Source organism: Hylobates moloch, unplaced genomic scaffold, assembly GCF_009828535.3.
Source record: "Hylobates moloch isolate HMO894 unplaced genomic scaffold, HMol_V3 SCAFFOLD_8, whole genome shotgun sequence".
In the NCBI taxonomy this organism is placed as follows: Eukaryota; Metazoa; Chordata; class Mammalia; order Primates; family Hylobatidae; genus Hylobates; species Hylobates moloch.
In genome coordinates this window covers 64,025,706-64,043,688 of record NW_026652283.1, presented here as the reverse complement: position 1 = coordinate 64,043,688, position 17,983 = coordinate 64,025,706, and the positions used below count along the sequence as shown (strand labels likewise).

Genomic DNA, 17,983 nt, shown 5'->3' with positions numbered 1-17,983 from the left:
GTATCACCCACTCATGGAACAGTGCATGGCATGTATACATAGGCACTTAGTAAACATTTGTCAAATTAATTTAAAAATATTTGATTGAAAAAATAAATTCTTGAAATGATGCTTAGTAGATGTAATTCAAGTCTATGGAATTTCATTACTATGATTTATTTGTATATCTTTTATTTACTTATAATTTAATCCTCACAGTAACTCAGAATCAGTGTCACAAATGATGAAACTGAGTCTCAGGGAGGGCAAATGAATGAACCAAAGTCATGTAACTAATTGACAGATTGGTGGTTTTTCCATCACTCTACAAAAACCTCAAGTGTTTATCTTAAGTGCGTACTTTAAAATGCTGTTATCCTCTGCTAGACAGAGTTTTCTCATGTATTGGCAAGTTTACAATTAATGTGGCAAAAAATATAGAATACATATCTTAGTTGACATAAGTTTTGATTGAAGTTTAGTTTAAAATCCAGTTACTGAGACATTTTCATGAAATAATCTTTCCATTCTTCAGTGTTAGTATACGGTTTATTTCTTGTAAAGCTCTTGCTTCTGAGAAACTATTAATTCATAGTAAATTCAGCTTTCTGCCTATTTAAAAACAACATTTTTTTTTCTTTTTTGAGACGGAGTTTCACTCTTGCTGTCTAGGCTGGAGTGCAATGGTGCAATCTTGGCTCACTGCAACCTCTGTCTCCCAGGTTCAAGCGATTCTCCTGCCTCAGCCTCCCAAGTAGCTGGGATTACAGGCATGTGCCACCACGCTCAGCTAATTTCGTATTTTTAGTAGAGATGAGGTTTCTCCATGTTTGTCAGGCTGGTCTTGAACTCCCAACCTCAGTTGATCCGCCCACCTCAGCCTCCCAAAGTGCTGGGATTACAGGTGTGAGCCACCACACGCAGCTTTTTTTTTTTTTTTTTTTGAGACAGAGTTTCACTCTGCCGCCCAGGCTGGAGTGCAATGGCACGGTCTTGGCTCACAGCAACCTCCGCCTTCTGGTTTCAAGCGATTCTCCTGCCTCAGCCTCCCGAGTAGCTGGGATTACAGGCATGCACCACCACACCCAGCTAATTTTTGTATTTTTAGTAGAGACGGGGTTTCACCATGTTGGCAAGGCTGGTCTTGAACTCTTGACCTCAGGTGATCCACCTGCCTCAACCTCCCAAAGTGCTGGGATTACAGGCATGAGCCACCACGCTCTGCCTAAAAAACAACTTTTAATAGAAATAAGCTAGAATTTATCAGTAATAATCTTTTCAATATACATTTTTACTTTTGATTTTGATAAAATCTTTTGATTTAAGATTTAGATTTTTATAGTATTTTTAAGGACATTGTCAAAATTATATCAGTGCCTCAAAGCAACAAAGATTTCTCTAAGATTATCAACTTATCATTTTATAGAACTATGGCTATGTTTAGTTTAGAGATCTTGATCCAATTCTGGTATCAATTCAGTACTTTGAATTTTGTTTTATAAAATGCAGACTTATTTTTAAAAATTTAGTTTTTAATATATTTTTACTACCAGAACATCAGTTTATAGTACTTACTCTACCTAAAATTAGAAGATAGCTATTAATGAATGAGTTTTTTTTCTCTCCCTGTCCAGCAAGTTTCCTCCAAGCCTTTATGCTACCAGGATTTCTAAAGCACACCAAGAGGAAATAGCAGGTGCTTTCCTAGTGACACTGGATCCACTTGTCAGTCAGCTGCTCACATTTCAGCCTTTCATGCAGGTGGTTTTGGACAGTAAATTAGGTAAGCTTCAAAACAGATTTAATGATAAATCATCTATTATGACATGTTAGAGACAGTGATTTCCCCTAGCCATTCTTTTTTACAATTAAGAAATTTTCATTAAGTTTCTTTTACTTTCTTTTCTTGAAACATATTTCTTATTTAAAAATTATACCTGGCTGGGCACAGTGAATCACGCCTATAATCCCAGCACTTTGGGAGGCCGAGGTGGGCAGATCACCTGAGGTCAGGAGTTCAAGACCAGCCTGACCAATATGGTGAAACGCCATCTATACTAAAAATACAAAAATTAGCTGGGTGTGGTGGCATGTACCTGTAGTCCCAGCTACTCAGGAGGCTGAGACAGGAGAATCACTTGAACCCAGACAGTGGAGGTTGCAGTGAGCTGAGATCACACCACTGCACTCCAGGCTGGGTGACAGAGTGAGACTTTGTCTCAAACAAACAAACAAAAATTATTCCTTTACGTATTAATCAGATTTCTGCTGAATTAATGTGTTTTTATTACATGTAAGACCTGCCATATGAACTACAGTTTCCACAATGTCTTCTTCTGGTTGTTGTCATGGATAAGCTGCCATCTCAGCCTAAGGAAGTGCAAACCGTGTGGTGCACAGACAGCCAGATCTCAGAAACTACAACCAGGTAGCAAACATGTTTTTATCCAGTCATATTACCAATGGTTGAGAATGCCCTATTGTTTGGAATGGTCTTGAAATTAAGTTTGTGGGGTTTTTTTTAATCAGAAATTTATGTTAATAGTTATTGTGTAGACACACACACATATACATTGCTACTTTATAAAAATAGATAAATATAAAATATATAAAACTATATTAGATGCTAAAAATATTTTAATATTTTAATTTTGTTCAGTATTGCTTAATAGCATTATAAACATTGATTGTAATAGAGTAGCTGTAAGTAGAAACATTTAAAAACGAGCTCTGATAAATAGAATACTAGACACTGTAAGGTATATCCTGGCAAATCTAACCTTTAATCATCTTCCTTGCCAACACCATAGTCCAGGCTCTAGTTTCTTTCTTCCCGGATTACTCTGTGCTCTAATTTTTCACCTCTTCCTTTATCCCATTCTATGTACCACAATGAGGTTAGTCTCCCTAAACCTGGCTCTGAGCTTCCTATTCTGCTCAAAAACTGAAACATGATGTTAGAACTTCTCAGCTGGATTTAAAGCCTGTCCCATACTGTTGTCATCTTCTACTTTTGCTCCTCATTCTTGAATTCATTTTCAACACATATTCCTTGCTTCTGTCACACTCCTTATTTGTGTGCTTTTACTCGTGCTTTTGTCTTCTTTACATACTTACAATTTGAACAGTTTTGTTTTGTTTTGTTTTGTTTTGTTGTGTTTTGCTTGGAGCAGGGTCTTGCTCTGTCACCCAGGCTGGAGTGCAGTGGCACGACCATGGGTCACTGCAGCCTCAACTTCCCGGGCTCAAGTAATTCTCCTACCTTAGCCTCCTAAATAAGTGGGACTAATGGTGTGTGCCAGCTCTCCTGGCTAATTTTTAAATTTTTTCTAGGGATAAGGTCTCACTATGTTGCCCAGGCTGGTCTTCCAACTCCTGGGCTCAAGTGATCTTCCCGCCTTGGCCTCCCAAAATGCTGGGATTACAGGCGTGAACCACTACACCCTGCCCATAACTTGACTATTTTTAATTTGTTGTTTAACTCCTCTAAGTTTCTTCAACCATTTTAATCTTAAAATGACTCCTCCTTGTCTGCTACTTATTTTCTGTTTTCCATATAATATCTAATTTAGCTATTTAAGTTTCAAGTTCCTTGAGGAACTTTGACTTTGTGTAACTCATTACCAAGATAAACAGTTGGTAAATGATGCAAAAAATGTCCAGGAAAATTCTCCTTTAAGGAATTTCTTTGACAGTGAATATATTTTCCTTTTATGTGTACATATTCACACATGTTGGAAACTATTGCTGATTATACCTCTTGAAACATTTTCTGCTTAAACAACCTTCCATGTTACATATTATTATTATATTTGCTAATTAGTAAATGTTATTAATGTTGGGTTCAATGTTCTCAATTTCCCTGCAGGATATCTCTACTCAAAGCCATTTTCTACAGTTTTGGGCAGTGTTCTGGTGAACTCTCTCTACCTGTTCATTTACAGGGATTAAAGAGTAAGGGGAAAGCTGAGGTGGCTGTCACCTTGTATCAGCATGTTTGTGTTCATCTGTGTACATTTATTACTTCCTTTCATCCCTCACTGTTTGCTGAACTGGTAAGCATATTACTTAACTGTGCTAAGCTAAGGTTACACTTTTGCTTTCTCTTCATTGAAATTGTGATTCATATACAGAAGAAAGTGTGGATATACTTAGTATATTCCTTTTGAATGAAACTTAGTTGTGTCCTAGAAAATGGTAATCCCAGATTCCTATGTTATTTAGATCTAATATTTGGCTAAAATATTTGAGAAAACATTTTGGGTGGGGAGGTATGCAAAGACAATGTGAGAAGAGGAAAAATATGTAGTACTTAAGTAAGTTTCAAAAGAAAAGTAAATAGCTTGTAGTATCAGGTCTCATAGATCTCAGACATAATGTAGATTTTCAAAAAAATAGAATTTGATTTGAAAAGAGGTTAAGAAATTCTAGGAATTTGATACTTGTAATATCTGAAATTTAGGGATCAGTAGCATTTCAGATATTACACAATATCTAGCACCTATTAAATATTGTATGTGAATAAAGGCAGAAATAATAAAATAAGCATATATGTTATTTATGTTGTTTTGAATATTTCAGGCTACTTAGAGAATCTTTGTGGATCCTGGTGATTGAGTTACTACATTTAAAATCATGTTGAACTCTCCATAGCACAGCACAGTACTTAATGTATAGTAGGTGCTCAATAAATATTGAGGGAATGGCAGTGTCCTTTCAGATACTAGAAAGTAGAACTTTCCCATTGAGGATCTGTTATTTGAATTCTGATAGTGCTTTCTTGTTTTATTTTGAGAAATATAATATTATTGCTTATTGTGAACTTTAGTATTTAAATAAATTAATTTTTCTGTTTTTGATTAGGATGCTGCTCTGCTGAATGCTGTACTTAGTGCTAATATGATCACCTCTTTGTTAGCTATGGATGCATGGTGCTTCCTTGCTCGGTACAACATATTTGCTTTTTTGTTCTTTGGATTCGTTATTAGTAGTGACAGTAGATAATTTTATAATTGTAAGCTTATAGAAAAACTATGTTTCAGTAATCCTTTAAAAATAATTCCCGAAACGCTTTGATTTCATATTACAGCATTAAATTAGGAAACAAGTTCTTTCTTTGGTTCAAGCCAATAGATGAGTACTGTTTAGGGAGTTTTGTATATTGTGATATTATTTGGTCATGGAAATAATGGCAGTTTTTAATGTCCTCATCAGAATATTTAGTGCTTTATGCAAGTTCATCTCCTTGTGTTTCTGAGTAATTGTATAAATGTAGTTGCCTTCTCTTTTATATTGCAGATATGGGACTGCTGAACTCTGTGCACACCATGTCACCATAGTGGCTCATCTGGTGCGTAGAATTAGAAGGCCTAAAATACCCACTTTATATGCAGTTCCTTTGGGGATATAATAATCTTTAAGAATGTGAATATCAGCGGGAGAAATATCATAGTAACAAGATTGTTTTGACTGTCTTTGTCCTGTATTAATGCTGATACTTTTAAGAAGGATGTACTAAAAAATCGTTAGTGTGAAACTGGGGATGTTTTCTCATATTCTCAGGATTTTATGTAATTTCAGTAATTGTTCTGGGAAGGAAAGACTGGGTTAATTGAGATTACATTTAAAATTGAATGCATAGTAGAAAATAAGAGCGACTTATAATTGATGGCCAAGAGGTCTCTCTCTTCTGTCTCTCTAATATGCCTTAGACAAGCCGACTCTTGATTTTGTTGTATTTTTTTTTTTTAAGTCAAGATGATTTGAGAGGAACTTGAGTTTGACATTGATAGATGCTTTTGGCAAAAGAAGTCATGTTTTATGAATAGGTACAGACAGAAAATTAATAATGATTTCATCTTCTTAACATTAACATTTTTTGCTTTTAAATTCTGAGGTGTTTTATGTGTTCCATATAAGATGATTATGACCTATTTGTTACGTATTTTTGTCCCTGGCCTTTAAGATCTTACGTGGGCCATACATCTTTTGTTTTCTAATAGTCTTACTGTATCATATATTTCTTGGTTAACCTTTAAAGGATTTTGTAGATCAGATCCAGTGAGGTGTGTAATAACCTGAACAGCTGACATCTATGTCTCCATGGCTGATGGTCCGGATTATCACTTACACACTTTACTAAATCCTTAACATATCTTTCACAAAGCAGATAAAGTGATTTTCATGTTATGTGTTTTATGTATCAAGTTTCCTTTAAATAAAAGCTTTCTTAGTGCATTATGGTGTAGGAATGGATTTCTTCTAGTTCATTATGATAAAAATTGATTCCAGGATGGAATGATATTATATTATGATAGGAATTGATAAAATTGAGTTTATAAAATTTTTTTGTTAGTGGTGGTTTTTTTCTTAGAGACAGGATCTCTTTCTGTCACCCAGGCTGGAATGCAGTTGTGTGCAATCATAGTTCACTACAGCCTCACTTCTGGGTGCAAATGGTCCTCCTCCCTCACCCTACTGAGTAGCTGGGACTACAGGCATGCACCACTATGCCCAGCTAATTTTTAAAACTTTTTGTGGATATGCAGTTCTTGCTGTGTTGCCCAGGCTAGTTTCAAACTCCTGGGCTCAAGCAGTCCTCCCACCTTGGCCTCCCAAAGTGCTGGGATTACAGTTGTGAACCATCACACTCAGCCCCTGTAACATCTTTTAATGAAGCTTCTGTCTTGTAGAGTTTTATCTACCTCTCTACTATTGTAGTTAGATCTGAAAAAGTTCCATGAATTGTCTTTGAGTAGGAGGACTGACATACCCAGTTATCATCAAAATGATAATTAGAAGTAGAAATTACAGTGTTATTTTTAAATATAATGTCAAAATTTCAGTCTCATTCTAAATTTAGATTCATTGAAGATAAGAAAAGCCCCAAATTAAAAGTCAGTATTACCTACCATCTTTTCCCCTAGAAAGAGCTGCTATTAATATTTTGGCATATTCTCTTCTTGTAAAAATTCTGATTCTAAATTAGTCAGTCTCTTCTCTCCTCTCTCATGTCTTTTTCCAGATAAAGTCGTGCCCTGGAGAATGTTATCAACTCATCAACCTATCAATACTGTTGAAGCGTCTCTTTTTCTTCATGGCGCCACCCCATCAGGCAAGGAGGGATATTATCTTTGTCACTGTCTATGAAGCTGCTCAGAGTTGGATTCAGACTCCTTTGATAGCCTTTTTTTTTTTTCCATTTTAAAAAATTTATTTTATTATTTTTTTGAGACAGAGTCTCGCTGTGTCACCCAGGCTGGTTTTACAGTGGCTCGATCACAGCTCACTGCAGCCTCGACTTCCTGGGCTCAAGCAATCCTCCCACCTCAGCCTCCTGAGTAGCTGGGACTACAGGCACACGCCACTACGCCTGGCTAATTTTTAAAAAAATTATTTGTAGAGACTGGGTCTCACCAAGTTGCCTAGGCTGGTCTCAAACTGCTGGGCTCAAGTGATCCATCTCTGCCTTCCAAAGTGCTGAGATTGCAGGTGTGAGCCACTCTGCCTGGCCTTGCCTCCATTTATTTTAAATTTAAATATTGGTGTGATCTAAGCATAAATTTTTGACATGTTGATTGCTTTGCTTATTGCTGGGTATAGATTTTGATGTCCTTGCTTCGAGTTATAGATAATTATTCTAATTCTATCTTCCTGAAATAGATCTTTCTGCTTGTTTTTCATATATATTTGAGATACATGAAATGAAATGGTTCTATATCCCCTGCCCCTTTTATTTTGAAGAGCTAGAATATTATTTTTGCTCTTAATGGTCTTTACTTACATAAACCTGTATGGCCTAGTGCAGTCCCTCAGACTGCTCACATTGGAACTGTTGTAGGAGCTCTTTTAAAAATATAAGTTCCTGGACTCTAATCTGTGGATGGGTGGGTATGGAGGCATGGGTATGAAGTAAGGCTCAATAATTTGTTTTTGTTGGTACTATCATTAAGTTCCTGCGTGAGTCAGACTTGGATCTAAGCTTGGGAACTACTAGATTAGTGAAGAGGATTAGACTTTAAGGTCCTATGGTCCTTGGTTTGAATCCTGGCATACCATGACCTTAGGCAAGTCATCCTTTCTGAACTTCATTTTCATTGTCTGCAAAGCAGAAGATATGTATAACTATTTTGAAAAAGTTTGTAAAGACTTGGAAATAATACATGGAAAACAGGATAGTGCTAGGTTTAAGAGGGTGCTCAATAAATGCTAGGAGTTATTTCTGACTAGGGTTTTTGCCTCAAGTCCAAGTCTTTTCCTGCCCTAGAGTGGTTGGCCAGGAACCAGAGGTACTACACCTACCTCTTAGCCTTCTTTTTCTTAAAGGTAGCCCCACCTATTAGCCCTCTAAGAGCATGGGGAGCTTGCTTGCTTCCAAAAGAATTTTCTACTCCAGATCTCTTAGAAGAAGTGGGACTGGGAGGGAAAGGGTCACATGTCATAAGACTTTAAGAAAGTCACTTTCCTTTTTTTTTTTTTTTTTTTTAATAGAGACAAGGTCTGGTTATGTTGTCCAGGCTGGTCTCAAACTTGAACTCAAACGATCCTCCTGCCTTGGCGTCCCAAAGTGCTGGGATTAGAGGTGTGAGCTATTGAGCTCAGCTGCCACTTTCCTTTTAACCTCAATTTTCTTATTTATACAACAGGAATAAAATTATTTTCCCAAGGTGGTTATGAAATTTTAACTTTTAAAATAATATAACTCAGAATGAATTAGCTATGAGGTCTAGAAGCAGTGTTCTAAATTAGATAAATTATAGTCTATGCCTAGAGATCTCTTACTCTCAGTTTTCTAAATTTTTCCAAATAATTGAGGCTATCAGATATGTAAATTATAGGTAAATGAGGAGTTACTTTTAATTTGTATCTTCAGTTATTATATGCAGATTTTGTTTATGTACAAGTTATTGTGATGAAATTTAAGAAAACCTGAATCTGAATACCTATTTTGAGAGTCCTTAGGAGAGTTAATTATAAAATTGAGATAGATACTAATACTCATATGGCAGTTAAGAAACTTGATAAGATATACATATGGCATGAAAAGACCATTTAACAAATGTTAGGTCTCCTCTCCTGCTTGGCTCTTTTTTTTACCCCTTAAGACATTATCCTTTCTCTTAAAGGAAGGAGGAAGGGAAATAATATTTTTGAGACTGTACCAGGCCAGGCACTTAATTCATTTAGTCCTTACAGCAGCCTTGTGATAGATAATATTGTGTCCATTTGACAGATGAAGAAACAGTAGCTCGGGGAAATTAAATAACTTCCACAAATTCACACCTAACAGCTGATCTGGGATGCTGAGGCAGGAGAATCGGAGGATCGTTTTATTTAGCCCAAAGTTCAAGTCCAGCCTGGACAACATAGCAAGACTGTCTTATTGTAAAAAAACAGCTTGGAAACCACTGCACTATCTCATGATATCTTAAGGAACATAAAATCTAGTAGAAATTATAAATTTATAAAGATACTCATATTAAAGAGTGGTTTGTGATGAATGCCAAAACTGAGGCACAAATCAAATGTTTTTCGGTGTTCGTAGCTGAGACAGTCATTTCTGAAGAGGTGCAGTATGGGAACAGGTAGGCATAGGAGTTGGGAGTTGATGGCATTTGAGGTACATGTTACAGGATGAATGTGGAAGGTCGTGGGACTAGAGAAGCAAAGGTAAGAAAGCATATTAGAGAAAAAAGGAGAAGCGAGCAATGAAACTTGAAATAATTATTCAGCTATATGCATTACAAGATGGTGTCTTTTTAAATAGTAAAATAACCCAAATTTTTTTACGAGTGATGTCACCTTAACATAAATGAAAATAGTTAATCCCAGTATGGTGATAATATACATTAAAAAACAAAGGTGTCTATGATGCTAATTTGGAAGAAAATGCTAATAGATGTTAGAATGCATTTACTGTTCTAATAGTAATTATTGAATATCACATTATTTCTTTTAGTATGTAACTATTAGTAGTATTCCATTGTATCAAGAAAAGCAAAAATACAAGGAGGTTACCTACTTGAGGGAAAAGTATTTAATATGCCTTATCTAAGCACACTGATAGTTGTACTACCTTTTTAATGTGAAGTAAAAATTACTGCATTTGCATTTTAAACCCACAAGTGTATTCTCTTTCCGGTTTTAAGAAAAGAAGTCATAATTCTCTGTGTATTGTTCCCTTATACTTTAGTCTTTTATGAACTATTTTGTCATAGCAGTTTTAAGTCTTTAGAATTGTGTTGAAACCAGGGTTTTCAACCTCAGAATAGAATCTTGAACTCTTTCTGTAACAAATTTTGGCAATACCTACCCTTTTATGTTGTCCAGGACATTATTTTTTTAGTTTCTATTTTGGAAAGGGAAGTAGTTCACTCACTTACTGGACTTTATTATAAAGAAAGGTGATATTTGAACTGATGTTTACCAGCTGGCACAGTTCTCTTGGCTTTCCTGATGTAGTTTGGTTTTATGAATAAAGCTGCTTTTTATAATAGACACTCGCTCATCAAGGGATCTGTTTTTCTGGGTGTAGCCTCTGTCACAGCAGATAGCCACATGATTTCTAGCTTGCATTGACTGGTAAATATTTTCCACAAAATAAATAAAATTGAAATACAAATATAGCATATGACAGAAAAGTTTCTCTGTCAGATTTAATTTTTTTTTTTTTGGTGGGTTTTTAGTTTTTGGTGTGGGAAAAGTTTTCATCAAGTAGATTTTGAGTATTTTAAATTGAATTATTCTACTTCTTAGAAAATACACTAATTAATATACTTCCTAGTTGGATTATACTTATTTTAATCATTAAATGCACCATTGGTTTTTACTATTTTTCCACCAAAAACTGATTCAACATTTAAACTGTTTCTTACAACTTTTGTTTTCCATTTTTATCTAGTCTCTAACATCTGCATTTTAACAAAACAGTACTTTTCTGTTAACCTACTAAACACTTTGGTTATTTCAGTGGTGGAATGGATTTGCCAACCACACTCTTTGATTTGTGGCTTACCTTTGTGAAACTGATTTAGTATGTTGTTTAAAGTAGGACAAAACCAGCTAACTCATTTGAAAGCTGAATCTTTGCTTCTTTAAGTTCTCTGCTATAATCAAGTGAGATAATAGTAAGCTATGAAGGTTGACTAAATCAATCCAGTTTGTATATTTGGAATATTACTTTTGACTTAATTGTACAAGGTGAAGAGTATATAGGAAAATAAGACTTATTGGTAAGTAGGAGCATGATAAGATATCTGACATAACTAATAATGAAATACATTATTTAATGTCTTGGGTGCCTTTATATTGTGCTCCACTTAAGCTGTGTTTTTGTTTTGGAAACCAATGCAGCATCAACAACAACAATAATAAAGCATGTTCATTTATGTTACCTTGGTCTGGAACGTAGATATTACCGTACCATTCATTATAAAGCTTTCTTGAAATATTAAATGTGGAAACTAATACTTAGCTTTTGTGTATCCATTCCTCTGACTTGTCTCATGTTACTCTTCTTTAACAATTTATTTCAGCTGGAGTTTATCCAGAAATTTTCCCCAAAAGAAGCAGAAAATCTGCCTCTATGGCAGCATATTTCCTTCCAGGCGTTACCTGCTGAGCTTAGGGAACAAACTGTCCATGAGGTCACCACAGTAGGCACAGCAGAATGCAGGAAATGGCTGAGCAGCAGTCGTACTTTGGGAGAACTAGAATCTCTGGTAAGATAATAATTTTGATTGATTTTATTCATTCAGCAGCTGTTTATTGAGCATTGTTTTAGGTACTGGGGATAGGTTGTTAATAAGATGCACACACTCTCTGTTCTCTGTTTCTGTTAGAACCTAGTAAGATTTTCAGATTTCTACTTTGTAAAATAATTTGTGAGAAACTTACTGTTACTTTAATTGATGTATTATATTGGGGGGTTGTTTCCTGTGTCACTTAAGATATGTTGAGACATGATGAAACACACTATGGAACACTTCACTTGTGTATTTTTGCTGATGCATCTCTGGATTAGGCAGATGTAATTCTTCCATTCGACAAAATACAACCCCCATTTTATGCTAACTTACTCTGAACCTTTATGTACCTTTTACATAGAATGTTCCCTCATAAAATAATGGAATAATAAAAAGAGACTCATCTACTAGAAGAAGTAGGAAATGCGAGATTTTTAAAAGTTGACTGGATATAGTACATGTAGTTGAAATTTCCAGTTTAGTGTTCATATGCTCATTCATTCATTCAACAAATGTATTTGGAGTACTTTTATGTGCCACTTTGTTCTAGGCATTGGGGGTACATCGGGAACCAAAAATTTCTACTCTCATAGACTCACATTTGAGCTTAGCAGTGGACAGTAAAATAAGAAATGCCAATTTATGTTAAGTAGAGAAAAGCAAGGATAAGGATAGGGCATTCAAAGGGACAGAGATCTATTTGCAGTTCTAAATTAGGAGTTCAGGTTTTTCTGAGAGCATATGTTTCCATGCTGAGTACCAATGTTCTGATACTGTTATATGTAATGACACTTGATCATAATTATTATAATTTTTTGGGGGGGGATGAGGTTTTGTTCTCATTGTCCAGGCTGGAGTGCAATGGTGTGATCTTGGCTCACTGCAACCTCCACCTCATGGATTCAGGCGATTCTCCTGCCTCAGCCTCCTGAGTAGCAGGGATTACAGGCTCCCCCCACCATGCCCAGCTAATTTTTTGTATTTTTAGTAGAGACAGACTTTCACCATGTTGGCCAGCAGGTCACGAACTCCTCATGTGAGGTGATCCACCCGCCTTGGCCTCCCAAAGTGCTGGGATTACAGGTGTGAGCCACCATGCCCAGACTTATCCAAAGGAAATGTTTTTATGTGACTTTATTTTAGAAAAAGTATTAAATACCTAGTTAAGAACAGGTTAAATGTGTCCGAGTTTTGCATTTAATGTATACCAATTTCTATAGTAAGGACAAAAGATGTTTTGTTTTATATTAGGTAAAGTAAAAGCCCTATAAGTAAACTTTTTGAAGTATGACCACAGCTTTTTAGTTCAGCAGGTTGTTCAACATATGCCTTTATTTTAAAATTTTTTCAACGTTTATTTTTTATTTTATTTTTTGAGATGGAGTCTCGCTCTGTTGCCCAGGCTAGAGTGCAGTGGCATGATTTTGGCTCACCACAACCCCTGCCTCCTGGCCTTAAGCGATTATCCTGCCTCAGCCTCCCGAGTAGCTGGGATTGCAGGCACCCGCCACCATGCTTGGCTCATTTTTGTATTTTTAGTAGAGATGGGGTTTCACCATGTTGACCAGGCTGGTCTCGAACTCCTGACCTCAGGTGATCTGTCCACCTCAGTCTCCCAAAGTGCTGGGATTACAGGAGTGAGCCACCACACCGAGCCTCAACTTTTATTTTAGATGTAGGGGATACTTGTGCAGGTTTGTTACCTGGTTTTATTGCGTGATGCTGAGGTTTGGGATATGAATGATTTCATCACCCAGGTACTCAGCATAGTACCCAACTGTTTATCAACACTTACCGTCTCTCCTCCCTCCCCCCACTAGTAGTCCTGTGTTTATTGTTTTCATCTTTATGTCCATGAGTGCCCAGTGTTTAGCTCTCACTTATAAGTGAGAACATGTGGTATTTGGTTTTCTGTTCCTGTGTTAGTTTGCTTAGGATAATGGTGTCTAGCTGCTCTCTGTTGCTGCAAAGGACATGATTTCATTCTTTTTTATGACTGTATACTATTCCATGGTATATATGTACCACATTTTCTTTAATCTGTTGATGGACATCTAGGTTGATTCCATGTCTGCTGTTGTGGGTAGTGCTGCAATGAACATGTGAGTACATGTGTCTTTTTGGTAGAACGATTTGTTTTCTTTTGGATATGTACCCAGTAATGAGATTGCTGGGTAGAATGGTAGTTCTGAGTTCTTTGAGAAATCTCCAAACTGCTTTCCACAGTGGCTGAAATAATATACATTCCTACCAGCAGTATATAAGCATTTATTTTCTCTGCAGCCTCACCAGCATCTGTTGTTTGACTTTTTAATAATGGCCATTGTGACTGGTGTGAGATAGTATCTCATTGTGATTTTGATTTGCATTTCCCTGATAGTTTTTTTATATATTGGTTGGCCTCTTGTGTGTCTTGTTTTGAGAAGTGTCTGTTCATGTCTTTTGCCCATTTTCTAATGGGGTTGTTTTTTACTTGTTCAGGTGTTTAAGTTCCTTATAGATTCTGGATATTAGACCTTTGTCACATGCATAGTTTGCAAGTGTCTGTTTACTTTGTTGATAGTTTCTTTTGCTGTGCAGAAGCTCTTTAATTAGGTCCCACTTGTCAATTTTTGTTTTTATTACAATTGCTATTGGTGTCTTTCTCAAGGCTGATGTCTAGAATGGTGTTTCCTAGGTTTTTTTCTAGGATTCTTATAGTTTGAGGTCTTATATTTAAATCTTTAATCCATCTTGAGTTAATTTTTGTATATGCTGAAAGGTGGCTATCCAGTTTCATTCTTCTGCATGTAGGCTAGCTAGCTATCCCAGCACCATTTATTGAATAGGAGTCCTTTCCCTATTGCTTGTTTTTGTTGACTTTTTCAATGATCACGTGGCTGTAGGTATATGGCTTTATTTGTAGGTTCTCTATTGTGTTTCATTGATCCATTTCTGTTTTTGTACCAGTATCATGATGTTTTGGTTACTGTAGTCTTACAGTATAGTTTCAAGTCAAGTCATGTGATGCCTCTGGCCTTCTTCATTTTGCTTAGGATTACTTTGGCTATTCAGGCTCTTTTTTGATTCCATATAAATTTTAGAATAGTTTCTTCTAATTCTGTGAAAAACGGTGTCAGTAGTTTGGTAGGAAAAGCATTGAATCTGTAGATTGCTTTGGGCGTATGGACATCTTAATGATATTGACTCTTCCAGTCTATGAGCATGGAATGTTTTTCCATTTGTTTGTGTCATCTGTGATTTCTTTTAGCAATGTTTTATAGTTCTCCTTGTAGAGATCTTTCACCTCCTTGGTTAAATGTATTCCTAGGGGTGTGTGTGTGTCTACCGTAAACAGGATTGTGTGTTGTTTTTTTTTTTTTGTTGTTGAGACGGAGTCTTGCACTGTCACTCAGGCTGGAGTGCAATGATGCGATCTTGGCTCACTGCGAGCTCTGCCTCCTGGGTTCCTGCCATTCTCCTGCCTTAGCCTCCCGAGTAGCTGGGACTACAGGTGCCCGCCAACACGCCCAGCTAATTTTTTGTATTTTTAGTAGAGACGGGGTCTCACTGTGTTAGCCAGGATGGCCTCGATCTCCTGACCTCATGATCCTCCCACCTCGGCCTCCCAAAGTGCTGGGATTACAGGCGTGAGCCACTGCACTCGGCCTTGTGTTCCTGATTTGCCACTCAGCTTGAATGTTATTGGCGTATAGAAATAGTACTGATTTTTGTACATTGATTTTGTATCCTGAAACAGATAGTTTGACTTCTTTTCCTATTTGTGTGCTGCTTTTATTTTTTTCTCTTGCCTTACTGCTCTGGCTTGAACTTTCAATATTATGTTGAATAGCAGTGGTGAGAGTGGGCATCCTTGTCGTGTTCCATTTCTGAAGAGGAATGCCTCCAGTTTTTGCCTGTTCAGTATGTTGTTGGCTGTGAGGTTGTCATAGATGGCTCTTATTATTTTGATGTATGTTCTTTTGATGCCTAGTGTCTTGACGGCCTTTATTATAAAGGGATGTTGGATTTTATCAAAAGCTTTTTCCATATCTATTGAGATGATCAATATGGTTTTTGTCTTTAATTCTGCTTATGTGGTGAATCACACTTACTGATTTGCATATGTTGAACCAACCTTGCATCCCAGGAATGGAGTATACTTGATCATGTTGAATTAATTTTTGATGTGCTATTGAATTTGGTTTGCTAGTATCATTTTAAGGACTTCTGCATCTAGAACATGTTTATTTGTAAAAGGAAATAAGTAAATCTTAAGAAGTTGTATGGTAATTGCATAAAATTAAGTGTGGTTGTCTAAGTATAATAGATTAAAGGCATTCATTGTTACTGTTTATTACATTCTCGTAAGACCTTCTCTGTACCCCCACTACACCTCAAACAACCTCATTCCTGGCCAGTCAGAGAGAGAATTGAGGATTTCCACACATGGTAAGAGTTAATCCAGAAAAGATTGCCTTTAGTTTCAAATACTAGTATTTTTTAAGTACTATCTTTGCTTATTAAATGCAGTGTTGCTGAGGCATTTAAAATTTTAAAACAACAGGAAAAATAAAAATCTAGTAACCTATAAAGATTGCTGGGTGCGTAATGTGAAAAAACAACTTTTTGTTGATGTATATTATAAATTAGCTTGATTATACTGACCACTTGTATCAAAGCTATTTATTAAAGTACATTTCTGCTTCCATTTGGTAACTTTGGGTTACCAGCGTTTCACCCTAAGAGGAAGTTTATGGCTGGGTGCAGTGGCTCACGCCTGTAATCCTAGCACTTTGGGAGGCCGAGACGGGCAGATCACGAGGTCAAGAGATCGAGACCATCCTGGCCAACATGGTGAAAAACGAGTCTCTAATAAAAATTCAAAAATTAGCTGGGTGTGGTGGTACGTGCCTGTAGTCCCAGCTTCTCGGGAGGTTGAGGCAGGAGAATCTTTTGAACCTGGGAGTTGGAGGTTACAGTGAGCCGAGATTGCACCACTGCATTCTAGCCTGGTGACAGAGCGAGATGCCGTCTCAAAAAAAAAAAAAAAAAAAAAAAAGTTTATTTAGAAAAATAAAGCACATGTTTCTGTGTACAAGGAAAATTATTTTTAATATATACTTGTGTTAATTAAATAGCTGAAAAGATGGCTTTGGCTCTTAGAAGTATTATTCTACATGGACTTTTATGAAGAGTTAAAAGTACCTTTTATAACCTAGGTAAGTGGGCTCTTGGTGGTGCTTTAGACTGGTGTTTAAACTCAAGTCCTTTCCTGTTTCTGTCCTTTAGAACACAGTACTGTCTGCTTTGCTTGCAATATGTAATTCTGCTGGTGAAGCTTTGGATACAGGAAAACAAACTGCAATTATGGAAGTTGTGAGTCAGCTTTGGGCTTTTTTAAACATTAAACAGGTAAGGAAAGCAACTGATTCTTTCCTTATCAAAAAATAGAAAATATCAAAAAAAGAGGATTGTACTGAAATTTTCCAGTGTAGAGTAAAATGTATCTAATTCTTTTGGGTGCTTGGTAGACCTTTATAAGAACTTAAAGTATCTGTACTCTCTCAGGCAGCTTTCTTTCAGGGTGTGATAGCATTATATTAGTAAAATTAGAATACATAATGTGATGGCAGTCCATCTACTTACTTTCCTAACTGGTTATACCCTTCCCCCCCCCCACCCCCAATCTCTTCCCCTATTGTTTCTGTTCTGTCTTGGGTTAATGTATCCTATTTCTGTGATTCTAGGACCTTTAATAAATCTTTTGGGCAATGGAGAGTGAGCTGACTTAAAGGTGGAAAGGGCTAGTGAATGGATGTGGCTAATTTGTATTTCTCTTTCCCAGAAAAGCCGAAAAGCCAAGTGATGATCTAAAACTAATGATATGCATCCCACACATGGTTGTACACGTGTTTCTTAGTTTAAAAATATAAATAGCCTGTTTGTTTTCTTTGACTAAGTAGAAATTAACATTGGCCTCTGGCAGCTAGTGGAAGCTAAAGGCAACAGCCATACTTTTGGGAAATGATAGAAATGATTTTACAGATAATGTTTTATTATTGTTTTTTATGGTCAGATTGCCCTACTGCAATGTTTTGACTTCAGCAAGTACTTTCCCTGATGTTCACAAATCATTCAGTATTCATTCAGGATATCTGTGCTGGGGATATAGCTTACAATATTATAATGTAAACCAAAATTATGAAGAAGAGAAATGAAATTTTAAGATTACTAAGGAACATACAAGCCTTTCAGTGACAGACAAGTAATTAGATCCC

General features: G+C 36.4%; 1 protein-coding gene across 5 annotated transcripts in view; it reads left to right on the top strand.

The window, feature by feature from the left end:
- Window positions 1-17,983, top strand: part of FIRRM (FIGNL1 interacting regulator of recombination and mitosis) — a 57,420-nt gene that overhangs the window by 29,698 nt on the left and 9,739 nt on the right. For all 5 annotated transcript variants that reach the window (XR_004249276.2, XM_032161026.2, XM_032161027.2 and 2 more), the window contains 8 exons: window positions 1,614-1,762; window positions 2,278-2,407; window positions 3,848-4,034; window positions 4,843-4,925; window positions 5,278-5,329; window positions 7,004-7,093; window positions 11,514-11,699; window positions 16,995-17,117. Coding sequence is in view for 4 of the 5 variants with exons in the window: in XM_032161026.2 (XP_032016917.1) it covers window positions 1,614-1,762; window positions 2,278-2,407; window positions 3,848-4,034; window positions 4,843-4,925; window positions 5,278-5,329; window positions 7,004-7,093; window positions 11,514-11,699; window positions 16,995-17,117 (1,000 nt within the window). In the remaining variant the exon portion in view is untranslated. The remainder of the gene's footprint in view (window positions 1-1,613; window positions 1,763-2,277; window positions 2,408-3,847; window positions 4,035-4,842; window positions 4,926-5,277; window positions 5,330-7,003; window positions 7,094-11,513; window positions 11,700-16,994; window positions 17,118-17,983) is intronic.